The sequence below is a fragment of the Rutidosis leptorrhynchoides genome, chromosome 1 (genome assembly GCF_046630445.1).
Source record: "Rutidosis leptorrhynchoides isolate AG116_Rl617_1_P2 chromosome 1, CSIRO_AGI_Rlap_v1, whole genome shotgun sequence".
In the NCBI taxonomy this organism is placed as follows: Eukaryota; Viridiplantae; Streptophyta; class Magnoliopsida; order Asterales; family Asteraceae; genus Rutidosis; species Rutidosis leptorrhynchoides.
In genome coordinates, this window is record NC_092333.1 from 154,220,751 (window position 1) to 154,232,932 (window position 12,182).

General features: G+C 35.3%; 2 protein-coding genes across 2 annotated transcripts; one reads left to right on the forward strand and one right to left on the reverse strand.

Moving 5' to 3' along the window:
* Nucleotides 1–6,761: 6,761 nt before the first annotated feature.
* On the forward strand, nt 6,762–7,453 carry LOC139890353 (uncharacterized). The gene is made up of 2 exons (XM_071873243.1): nt 6,762–7,023; nt 7,146–7,453. The coding sequence occupies exons 1-2, from the start codon at nt 6,874–6,876 to the stop codon at nt 7,248–7,250; spliced, it is 255 nt and encodes an 84-aa protein (XP_071729344.1). The 5' UTR covers nt 6,762–6,873; the 3' UTR covers nt 7,251–7,453.
* A 363-nt stretch (nt 7,454–7,816) lies between these two features.
* LOC139866322 (uncharacterized) lies at nt 7,817–11,735 on the reverse strand. The gene is made up of 3 exons (XM_071854521.1): nt 11,436–11,735; nt 8,897–8,965; nt 7,817–8,557 (listed from the first exon to the last, which is right to left on the reverse strand). Exons 1-3 carry the CDS (start codon nt 11,679–11,681, stop codon nt 7,949–7,951), a joined length of 924 nt encoding a protein of 307 aa, XP_071710622.1. The 5' UTR covers nt 11,682–11,735; the 3' UTR covers nt 7,817–7,948.
* Nucleotides 11,736–12,182: the final 447 nt, after the last annotated feature.

Below are 12,182 nucleotides of genomic sequence, written 5' to 3' on the forward strand. Positions count from 1 at the left end.
CCGTTGCGTCGAGCGTTGAGAGTTGACTCTGGTCCCAGTTTCGAATTTTCGAACGTCCTTGCGTACAATTTAATATCTTGTACTTTGCGTTTTGAATCATGTACTCTTGTAATTCTGAGACGTTTCTTATCAATAATTGGAACCTCTTTGATTGTATTTTGTACTTTTGAGCTTTTTGGTCGTTTGCGTCTTCAATTCGTCGAATCTATCTTTTGTCTTCACCTTTTATTATTTAACCGAATATCACTTGTAAATAGGACAATTGCAACTAAAAGCTTGTCTTTCTTGAGGAATAATGCTATGAAATATATGTTCGTTTTTAGCATTATCACGGCCCGAAGTCGTCAAAAGAGCTATACCGACAAATGACGCAACGACCTCGAATTTCAAGTCGGCGATCGCGTAATGTTAAAAGTCGCACCTTGGAAAGGTGTAATCCGTTTTGGGAAACACGGGAAGCTAAATCCACGGTATATTGGTCCTTTCGAAATCTTGAAGCGTGTTGGAACCGTTGCTTATCGTTTAGATCTTCCATCTCAATTGAGCTCCGTTCATCCGACCTTCCATGTATCTAACTTGAAAAAGTGTCTTGCCGAACCCGATATCGTCATCCCTCTTGAGGAACTTACTATTGATGACAAACTTCATTTTGTGGAGGAACCGGTTGAAATCGTGGACACCTCCGTCAAGACGCTAAAACAAAGCCGAATCCCGATTGTCAAGGTCCGTTAGAACGCCAAAAGGGGACCCGAGTTTACTTGGGAAAGACAAGATCAAATGCAAAGGAAATACCCTCACTTATTCCCGGTTCCGGAAACGCAAGATTCCGAGGAAGAAACAACGACTACTATTTTAAATTCCGTTATTACTTAAATTTCGGGACGAAATTTCTTTTAAGGAGTAGGTAATGTAACATCCCGCCTTTTTTCGTTTACTTTTCCGTTTAACTATTTTAAATTCCGTTATATGTTTATAACATCTCCCGTTAATACGCGTTTTAAAAATATCTTGTTTAGGTAAATCACGCACCCGCAACTGAACTCGAGGGACTAGTTTCGCCTAAGTGCCAAAAAGGTGACTAGCATTTGACTAGTCAACCCCACCTCCCCATTTCCTTTTTCATTTCATTTCCATTTTCATTTAATACTTTTCAAATTTCTCTCAATCTTTATTTCAAAGATTCATCATCTAAATCCGTTCAAGTAAGCATCAATCAAAACAAATTACATATTTGGAATCCTTGCAACTTCCTCTTCGATTCCATACCGATTTCATTACATTTTGGTAACTTTCTAAAATCACTTGATTTTGTGTTCTTGATGTTTTAAACTTATAAAGTTGTTAATTAGTGTCTATGGCTCAAGTCTAACATGATTATATGATTTATATGCTCGATCTCGTTGTTTGAGATAACTAGCTTGAATATGAACTTTGGTGTATTTGATTTGATGATTTGGTTGCTTGAATGTTGTTAAATGATATAAGTACATGTATTAAATGTATTCCTAGTATCACTAGCTTCAATTTGATGTGTAGGTTGCTTGAGAAAACTCCATAAACTTGATTAGTGATTTTGGTGAATTTGGGTTAGGGTTTGATAAGCTTGAAATGAATATTTGATGCATTGAATGCCATGAATTATTGTTAGTAAGTAGTTAGTTGTATTGTATGTTTGATTATCTACAAAACGGCGTATTTTATGTATGCATTAAATGCCCGAATCATAAATGTGCACTTGTAAAATTCGAAGCATTAAATGTGTGCATTGATTGATCATTTGATTTGAAAAATCGGTTATTGCAAATGATGTTTTTGGTTGTTGAAATGTGCTTAGTCGTGTTCCTTGTCAAATTACCTTTCCAACGATATAAGATACGAGTTCTAAGTGTTTACGGTTTGTGTTTTGTGTTAGTTTGAATGTTTATTTGAGACTTAGAAAACTGAAACTGGCCAGGTACCAGCTCGCGTGTAATGCCGCGGCGCGGCCAGCCTTTGTCGCGGCGCGACATAAGGCGTGTCCAGCTTCTGACCACCTTGTCCAATATACGAAAAATGTTTGGCACGCTATGGACCTCCGATTCACATGAGACTTGTTCTAACATGCTTATATATGAATAAAAACCTCAGAAAAATAGTTCGAGACCCGACCCGAACGTGTTGACTTTTTCGTTGACTTTGACCGACCAAAGTTTGACTTTTTGTCAAACTTAACCAAATGATTATGCAATCTTTCTAACTTGTTTCTATACTTGTATCTTGCATGAAACTTGGATAATTTGATTCACATGCTACATAATCGAGTCGTAACGAGCCATAGGACTAATTGAACATCTTTGACCTATCGTGTTTACCGTTATTGATACGACCTATTTGTTTAGGTCAAGACTAGCATTGTTCTTTGCACACGTTACTTGTTGAAGTACTTATTACTCGTGTACACAAGGTGAGATCATAGTCCCACTTTTACTCTTTTGAACTTATATTTGGGATGAGAAAACATAAACGTTTCTTTTTACTAAGTGAACACAAGTACAGGAAAACAAACATTCTACATACGCGTTTGAACAAAAATCCTCAATTCAATTATCATTAGTTACACTTCCCGGGTGTAAGCGAGAACTTATGTTATATGGCCATATGGGTTTGACAAACCCTCATTCAAACGGTTCGCTACCGTTTACGAATGGAATATATTTTCGAGAAACAGTGTATGTTCTAACACTATTGTGATGGGGTTCTATGGAAGGAATGTTAAGCATTGATAATTGGGTGCTCGTGAAACAAACTTTTAGAATGTATTACTATTATATCAATGATACGAATCTTGTGGTTCACTTGAACTTACTTACTTAAACCTATGATTTCACCAACGTTTTCGTTGACAGATTTCTATGTTTTTCTCAGGTCCTTGAACGTTTTGTGATACATGCTTCCGCTCATACTTTTGATACTTGCTTGGATGTCGAGTATATACATGCATACATGGAGCATCTTTTGGCTACTTTTAAATCGTGTCGCATAGATTTCAATTGTACTTATAACTTTGTAACGTAACTTTTGGATGAACGATTCTTGTAAACTTGGGAACAAATCTTAACTTTTGAAATGAATGCGACATATTTTCGGTCAAACGTCATTTTAAAGACTTATGACCACGTAATGGGACCTAAGTAGTCGGCGCCGTCAATGACGATTTTGTCGGGTCGCTACACTACTCTAGTCAAAGGTTTTGCGTGTCCGACAGATGATCCAAGGATTAAGTTTACTAGGTTTCAAGCTAGTGTCCGAAAGGATGCAGAGAGAGCATTTGGGGTTCTTCAAGGTCGATTTCATATTTTAAGGTTAGCAGCACGCACTATGTCGGTAAACAAGATGCGGAGAGTTATGGACTGTTGTATCATATTACATAATATGATTTTGGAAGATCAAGGATTTGCGTTAAGTGATTGGGAGGAAGAGTTCATTACCGAAGATATGGAGAATCATCCAGAACGGATACCGAATAGAGGACGGGATCAAGACGTTATCATCCGAGAAATAATAGATAGGACGGTGCACGACCAACTAACCGATGATCTAGTTGAGCATATTTGGAACCTTCCGTCCGCATTCCGCACCATGAATGGTTAAATTTATGTAATAGTTAAATTTTATGTAATGGTTAAATTTTATGTAATGGTTAAATTTTATATGTTTTTAATTATATGTAATATAATTTGTATGCATAATAAAATAAAAAATAAAAAGAAAAAATAAAACTAGTGGGACCTATTTAACACTGGAGGAGCGTCAGGGTTATTTTGGTGTCAAATGCTGACACTGTCACGTCACAGGCAGATTGCACTTTTTGGCCAAAAAATGAACAATCTGCCTGTGACGTCACAGGCAGGGTTATTCATGGTCTTATGGAAAAAACCCATCTCTCTTAGGCGTTTTTGAGGCTATGCTTATATCATTCTACATATTCTAACCAAACAAAATGAAAGAAACTCATTCTCTAACTCACAATTATTTCAAATATTTCATTCTACATATTCTAACCAAACAAATTAAAGAAACTCATTCTCTAACTAACAAAATCCGAACCAAACAGCCCTGACTTTAACAATGGAAAAATATAATAATAGTTGTCACCAACAAGACAATAATCTAGAAGACACGCCCACCTCAACCGTTTACATGGACGTACTTTTACATGGCAACTACTTTTCCAATAACTAAAGCAACTTGTTAATCTCTTCAAGATAAAGACATAATTAGGCTTATCATCCTTATGGTTTACTTTAAATTACACATAGATTGTCTATAAATACTTCCTTTTGTATTGGTAATTCCTTGAATTGTATTTTTTTTTTAATGGAATCATCCTTGTGATAGTGGTGGATCTAGAATTTTTTTTTCAAAACGTTAAAAGTTTGTAAAAAAATAAAAAAAACCAGGGCAAAAAATCAATATTTAACAAAGAAATACACGAAAATGATGCAAGCATATTGATGTACGCGTTCATTTCATTCGAGAACACATAAAGAACAGGGAAGTGAAACTAAAGTATGTAATGAATCGTGATCAAGCAGCTGACATTTTTACTAGGACACTTCCAGCTGAACTATTTAATATTTACAAGCGGAAAATGGGAATGAAAGATGGTAGAGACATCTGAGCTCAAGGGAGGAATTAGTTAGAATTAATTTTATAACATGTTGGTTACAAAATGACAGTTATGTAAATTGGGTAGTTATTTTCTGCTGACAGTTATTAGTTATAGTCACAACTATTGGTGAAAAGTCACAATGGTTAGTACAGTATATATGTATGTATGTAAAGCAGTTAAGCAGTTATGGTTTGTGTGATATTATAAATAAATAACAGAAAATCTTCTCCCACTTTGTCCATCACGTTCAATACATACTTGTATGAATAAATTGTTGGATATTTGTGTTCCTGCATACTGCTGTCCAAAATCACAGGTGCTTCATTATATAAATTCCACACAATGAACATAAAAGAGAAAAGATTAACTAAACCTTTTAACTTATGGATAGCGCCATTTGATCAAGCATATAGTAAATCTAATGGGTTCGGTACATATTCGACAACAAGATAGGAGGATTTAAGGATCATTCGAGTTTAACTCTCCGGTCCGGTTTACCGTGAATAATTCCATTGTGAGATGAAGATCTCGACAGGGGTGGTTAAACGTCGACCCACCATTGTCGGGGTAGCCGGTATTGATGACTCGAAGGTGGTATTTAGGGTTTGTGTTCATAGAACGTTACTTGTAAGCGTTAGAGTACCGCTTGAGATGCTGTCATTTCGGTAGCGCGGGCAAGGTGATATGTATCTCACTAGCGCGGGTAGGGCTTCTTGATCCAGATTACTAATTGTATGTGTGATATACGGTGTTATGCATGTGTGTAGCTCTCTCTCTCTCTCTCTCTCTCTCTCTCTCTCTCTCTCTCTAATGAGGGTTTGGGGCCTATTTATATCTAAGTTTTGTTTGTTCCTTAGTGACACGTAGCAAGACAAAAGGTACATTGTCCTTTTCCAAATTCTACTACCATGTCTGTAAAGCTGTGAAAGCAAGGATGGTCTCCGGTACGGTCAGTCAGTTGTCTGCACCACTAACTATCGTAGAGATCGTGGCGACCACTTACAACGTCCTTTCACCATGTTATGTACTTTGTGTACTCATTAGGCGTTCGCGGTATGCGTCTGGTGCGTCATGGCTAGCGCATGACTTAATACAGCGCACGTGCTTGACACGTGTGATGCGCATACATAAAGTTACCATTTATGCGTACCATTAGTATTCATCCATGACTTTTCACTTTTTCATGTGAAGTTAATGTTATAACCCCAAATTCAAATAGCTTGTCTCCACCTTACATAGATACGTCTTAAAAAAAACCTCAAAAAATAGTTAGCCAGGATTGAACTTGGGTCTCAATGGGAGTGGCATCCGTCTTAGGGCAGAGTGGCATCCTCGACTGGAGAAAAAGTGCAATGTGTGTTGAAACTCGAGATTGTAAATGGATTTGAGTATCATTTTGAGGTGGAGCTTCTCGTAAAGATATGAGGGTATCATTTTGAGGTGGAGCTTCCAAGGCCCAAATAAAGCCAAAATCTCAATTGTATTTTATGCCGAAATAATTATATGTCTCCCTCGTTGATCAAGTGTCAAATGTATTATTATTTTCAAATAATTGTAAATTAGTTGACCAATTGTTCAAGACGCATATAATTTATAAGCAGCTCATTATCATTTTAAAAATTAGTTTATTATACATTATTATTAACTAAAATTTATAGATATGATATATGTTTATCGAACAAGTGATCCTCAGTTTCAAATTATGACTTCGCATCCGATTATGCAATTGAAATTATTTAGAGTTGAAACTATTCTCTTAGTTATTTAAGGTAGAGATTCTCGTAAAGATATAAGGATATCAACCAGTGAGCTCTTTAAAGCGAAGAATGTATCTAAAAATCTCAAACTGTATAATACACACATACTCAAGTTAAAATAGTAAAAGCTTGTTACTAATTATTATTTCCCTTCTAAAACTACGTCAAAGTATATAGATAAATAAATAAATAAAAATATCAAATCAAATAATACCCTTATGATAAGGCATAGATACAATATAATAAAATAGTAGGTGTAGCCACCTTTGACTTTGTAAAACCAAAACAACATCCTAAGTGGGATAGACGCGTTCCATCACGATTACAACTATATTACATCCCAAAACATCAACCAAACCTTTATTTCTTCACCTGCTATCATTCTATTCCATTTAATTCCATATCTCCATTCATTCATCTAAAAAACATCAAACACAAACTCATCTTTTTAAATTTAACAACAAAATGTGTCCCATGAGATTTGTATTAGTTTTTTTCTCAGCGATTTTAGCCGCTTACATCGCATGGACGTCGGTTCGGACTTCTTCTGATACAGAAGACAATCTTTTGGACGACAATTCATCGGATAACAAACGACAAACTAATTTCATCAAGGTAATGATGATTCATGGTCCATTATTCTTATAAAAATGTACTTATTTGATAAATTCTATCCGTTCTAATTCTATTATTATGATCAAATTTTAATCTTTTTATTTATATTTATGGGATTTCAGATGGCACAAAATGGATTTTGGGGATTTGTTGACATGGCTAGCGGAAAGTATTTATGGAGGAACTTAAACCAGATCAAGCAAGATGGAAAAGTGAAGAGTTATTAGAGGAATTTTATTGGTTTATCCTAATTCTTGAGTTAGACTAAAGGTCAAACCTTATTACGATCTCAGTTTTCATGTGTTGACAAAGTCTTCGCTTCATTTGTATGTATGTCTCATCAATCAATGTATAAAATCTTTTTTATTCAATCATATATATTTATGTAAAAAAATTGGGTTAAATTTTGTATCTGGGCTTCTTTCTTTGAATGGTCACTTTATTAAATGTCACATTTAATGTGTATAAAACATGAATTAGACAACTTCACCACCATAATTCCTCACTACTACGAAATTAGACTCATGGTACTAAAGGTGTCTACTTTACTTAATTACTTGCAACCGATTCGGGTTGGGTTAATCGAACCATTTTATATGTGATCTTATTACCCAACCCTGATAGCGTTTGTCCAATTATACCCAAGCAACCCTTTTTGCTACCTCTAAATCCGCGGTCTTATATCATGCAAAAGGAATCTACTTCAACAATTAGAGCAAATTACGTTCAAGTCACGTGAGTAACCTTACCAGTTAGTCCACGATTATTGCCGGATAATAAACCTTTTCAGAAGAGCAACATAACTTTGGTCATTTACCTAACACTTGCAGATGTAATAATAATATTAACAAATTACAAATAGATATAGATTGTTGATGTTAAAAAACAACTGAGAAGTGAAAGGATGAAGCAGCTATTTTGTGTTTCAGTTTAGATCAGCTTGGAGCTTGATAGACATATAGATAAGAGTAAGAAGGGCTCCTTGTGGAAGTGGAGCGAACCTTGCAAGATTTGACCCAACCCACATGGACACAACCACCAACGCCACAACATTGCTACTTGTTTTCCCGCAAACCCAACTCGCAAACGAGAGACATAAAGTTAGCACAATTCCACTTCTGCCGCCCAATAACCATGCAACCACATAACCCACCTTATACCCACCGTCTAACTCTGGGTCAAGCATAGCCATTAAACTGGTATAAGTTAAAGACAGTTTTGCCCCTATAGTTTTCAGCAAAAATATAGAGACGAATGTGGATTTCAAAATCTCAAGAAACGAGCCTCTTTCGTTGCTGACACTTTCGACTTCGAATTCATCATCCATTTCATCATCATAAGGATAGTATTTCTCTTTGGAATCACGCGATTCGTAGTATTTCTGGTAGCCCACTTTTTGTCTTAAATCAGACCACCTGTGTACCTTTATTTCATCTTCGAAGTTAATGTCATATGTCCTCCATGGTGGACCATTACTTGGCTTATATTGGAGAGATCTATCGTACTGGTCTCTTGCCGAATTGTTAGACAGAACCTGACAGATATTATAGTAAAGATCAAAGATGGCTAGATGGGGATGTTGTATAGTGGGTTTAAACAGGTTATTTTATCATATGGTCCAAACGGGTAGAGTTTTGTTGACCCGGTAACATAGAAGGAGTGTATTTTTGATTCTATTCGTTTGTATTCGTTTAATTGGTTAGATAGTAGAAGCAAATATAATGTAAAATGGAACGATTGGCTTATTAAGCCATTGTAATTTTTTGTGGTGGCTCCTCTAGTGCCTTACTAGGGGTCCTCGTTGGGTAATGATATTTTGACGTTCCAAAAAAAAAAAAAGAAATGTAAAGAAACACAACTGCTAAGTTTTAACCTCGTATGCAAGACGAACGCCTTTAAACACCTCACCAGCTTGCGACTCCTTGTTAACATCCGGATGATACTGTCATGATAAAATCACCATTAACAATGAGCATATTACCATTAATAGGACTGCATAAAATATCCCAATAAAGCTTCTAAAACAGACAGCAAAACGCAAAGAGTAAAAGAGATGTATAAACAAGCCATGCTCGCAACATGTGTTGACCTTGATGAACATCAGGGCCTATAATATTGCAACAATCAAAAGCTCTTTCTCAAAATTGACTTTTTTTTTTTTTTTTTTTTAATAAATATTAGGACCACAATATAACAGATTTATCTGTATTCAAGTAGATGTGACAAACTACTTCTGCTCACTTACATCTAGGTTCAAATAGTCAATGACGCCATATTGCACAAGTTTCCGCATTTTAACACAAACTAAAGGAGACTCATATACTAAGAAAACATTTCTTGCACAGGGTATGAAAATATTCCCTCATTTGACACTTCAATTATGCATATTACCGAAAAGGTTGCTCTTAAAGCATTGGAAATCTTTCAGTTCTTCATTGCTTATTATCTTCATATCCTATATACTATTTATATCTCATTAAATATTGACAGCAATAAGCAAATATTCTATATTATTCTATCAAATAAAACTATATGTACAAGGCAGAAACATAAAGAAGCACACAGAGAGAAACATCCATGTCAACAGATATAAATAACTGGTAGTACTGATAGAAACTGATTTTACTGGGACAAATTGGTAGCACAGACATGTTCTTGCACACAAGATGAAAATGGATGCATTTTACCAAGGACGATCGGTAGCAGATTTTTGTTTATACTGGTTTTAAATGTATATTTACGATATTCCAGAGATGTATGATGCTTGAGATAACTCACACATAAGTTAAAGGTTGAAATATGTTACCCAGGGCAACACTTGCTCACTTAAAGTAATTATTACAGTAATTAGAGCACCTGCCATCATAATACTTCTTAGACCACTCCTATTCGATGACTGTCAGCTCAACGCCACGTCATCACATCTTCAAAAAGATTAATCAAAAACTGAACAATGGCATTGGAAGGCTTAAAAAATGAACTTTTGGGTCCCAAAATAATATATTTGCCATTACCATATATCTAATAAACAAAATGAAAAAAAAAAAAAAAAAAAAGATATTGGTGCCACCCCCATAAAACCATATACGCCACCAAAGAAAGTTAAAGGACGTTACCACTGAGACAAGCCTTATTGGTCCCACGTTCTCAAGTACAAAAAATGAAATACCAGTCAACACATTGTCAAACCGCAAGTCGGTGTTTAACATGATTTTGAAAAATAATTTTGGAAAGACCTAGTATCTTAATTTCTTACTTACTCTTAAGAAGTCAATATGAATGACGAAACCTTACAATAACTCTATTAGGAAGCTCTCATGGAATGCAATCCTCGACTTGCATAACAGTTTTTTCCTCTTAGGAAAACCTTAGATTATACCTTATTCGTGTATAAGCTATTGATTGTAAGTGTAAGAAGCTGCAAACACAATGGTTTTCATTGTTTAATGTTAGTTCATTTAATGCCCTTACGTTCTGCTTATGACTTACGTACTTTTATTCTGGTTCATCGCTTCTTATTGTTACTAGTTAATTGGTTGATAACCTATATCAGGACAGCAATAAACAAACAATTACAACTACAGTAAGCCTGAAATCTACTGTAGTTAAAAATAATTATGAACTTCTTTGTATAACACATTTTGCTACAACTGATTATTTGTTTCTAATTATCTAAAACGCTTTAAACGCATAATCCATTTTCATAACGCGAATCCTTACACCCCCTTAGTGCACAATCATTTCCTTTTTTGTCTGAATAACCCTAAGTGGAGAAGAATATACTTCATAGTGCATCCTAGTTAGAAAGCAATTAGTCTATCATGTAGATAACTATCAACTTATATAATGATCCACTAACCAAGCATTTCAATGCAGTTTTTGTCACGTCCTCCTTATGATGATCAATATCATATTTTCTAATCATTCAAATAGTTAAACTAAGCTCCTAAACTTAGGTGCTAGCCTGATCTCAAACATAAAAAATACATAATCAAACGCCTAAACCGAATTCAAATTAAATATCAGAGTATAAATAACAAACAATACCCTCAAGTTCAATAGATCCTGCTTACAGTACAGCCTTGTTAAAATGTTAGGTATCGATTAGTACATCACAATTATCCTCTTATACAATTAAATTGAAGCATGTCCAAACTATTTATCCTCATTTTTACATAATTATTCAACACAAGTTACTTTAGACTATATAACGCATAAGTACAACCATTTCAGCTTAACAACATAAACTGAAATCAATCACGTACATACACATACGTAAATTTCAGGCAGATGCTAAATTTAGCCCTAAATTAAGCAAAATTTCAATTACTTCAACCTATCAACATGAACTGAAATCACACACTAAACAGTAAACACTCTTTAACCTAATTGTTACGGAGTATATTATATACCTTTCGAGCGAGTAAACGATATGCTTTTTTAATTTCTGATGTAGAAGCATCTGCTGATACACCTAAAATGTTGTAATGATTCGGTTGGTTATTGAAAACGGAGCATGTAACGCTGATTCGCCGGCGATTGAACGATTGAGCAGTAGCGATTAAAAAAATGAGATTCCGATTTGAGCTACGACGGTGAGATGAGGTGTTTCCGGTGCCGTCGACTGTTGTTGGCACCGGAAATAGACGAGACTGCATAGTTGAATTTGGAACATACGTAGCCGCCTAGCTGATGAGGGGTGTGTGTGTGTGTTTTGGGGCTCAGTTTTGGATTGAAGATGACATATTGCTGACGTCATTAGTGTTGCTAACTTGCAATAGGGACTTGTACGGTCCAACTGTGGCATGAGGAAGCTTTTTCTGAATCTTTTCTTTGATTAAATTAAGAGAGACAAATTAACATTATTATTATTATTATTATTATTATTATTATTATTATTATTATTATTATAAAAACTTAAAAGTTTTAAAACTTACAAAAAATTAGTGGGAAGCCTAGAGACAATCTGGGCCCCCACACCTCTAGCAATAGCAAAACCTATCCTAGTAAAAATATGAGCAGCAGCACCGGCATCAATATCTTGCGCCATCGAACTCTTCTGAACCCGCTTTAGCAAAGAAACAGCCTCCTTCTCTAATTCCTCCAGGGAAGAAAATGAGAAAGGAATGAAACCATAACCAATCGCCTGACAGCTAGAT

Bases quoted from the DNA above. Each gene is read 5' to 3' on its own strand.
- LOC139890353 (XM_071873243.1), top strand. From the start codon at position 6,874: ATGTGTCCCATGAGATTTGTATTAGTTTTTTTCTCAGCGATTTTAGCC. The intron at 7,024-7,145 runs GTAATGATGATT...ATGGGATTTCAG, and splicing joins GACAAACTAATTTCATCAAG to ATGGCACAAAATGGATTTTG.
- LOC139866322 (XM_071854521.1), bottom strand. From the start codon at position 11,681: ATGCAGTCTCGTCTATTTCCGGTGCCAACAACAGTCGACGGCACCGGA. The intron at 8,966-11,435 runs GTATATAATATA...TTATCATGACAG, and splicing joins ATCGTTTACTCGCTCGAAAG to TATCATCCGGATGTTAACAA. The intron at 8,558-8,896 runs GTTAAAACTTAG...AATATCTGTCAG, and splicing joins GCGTTCGTCTTGCATACGAG to GTTCTGTCTAACAATTCGGC.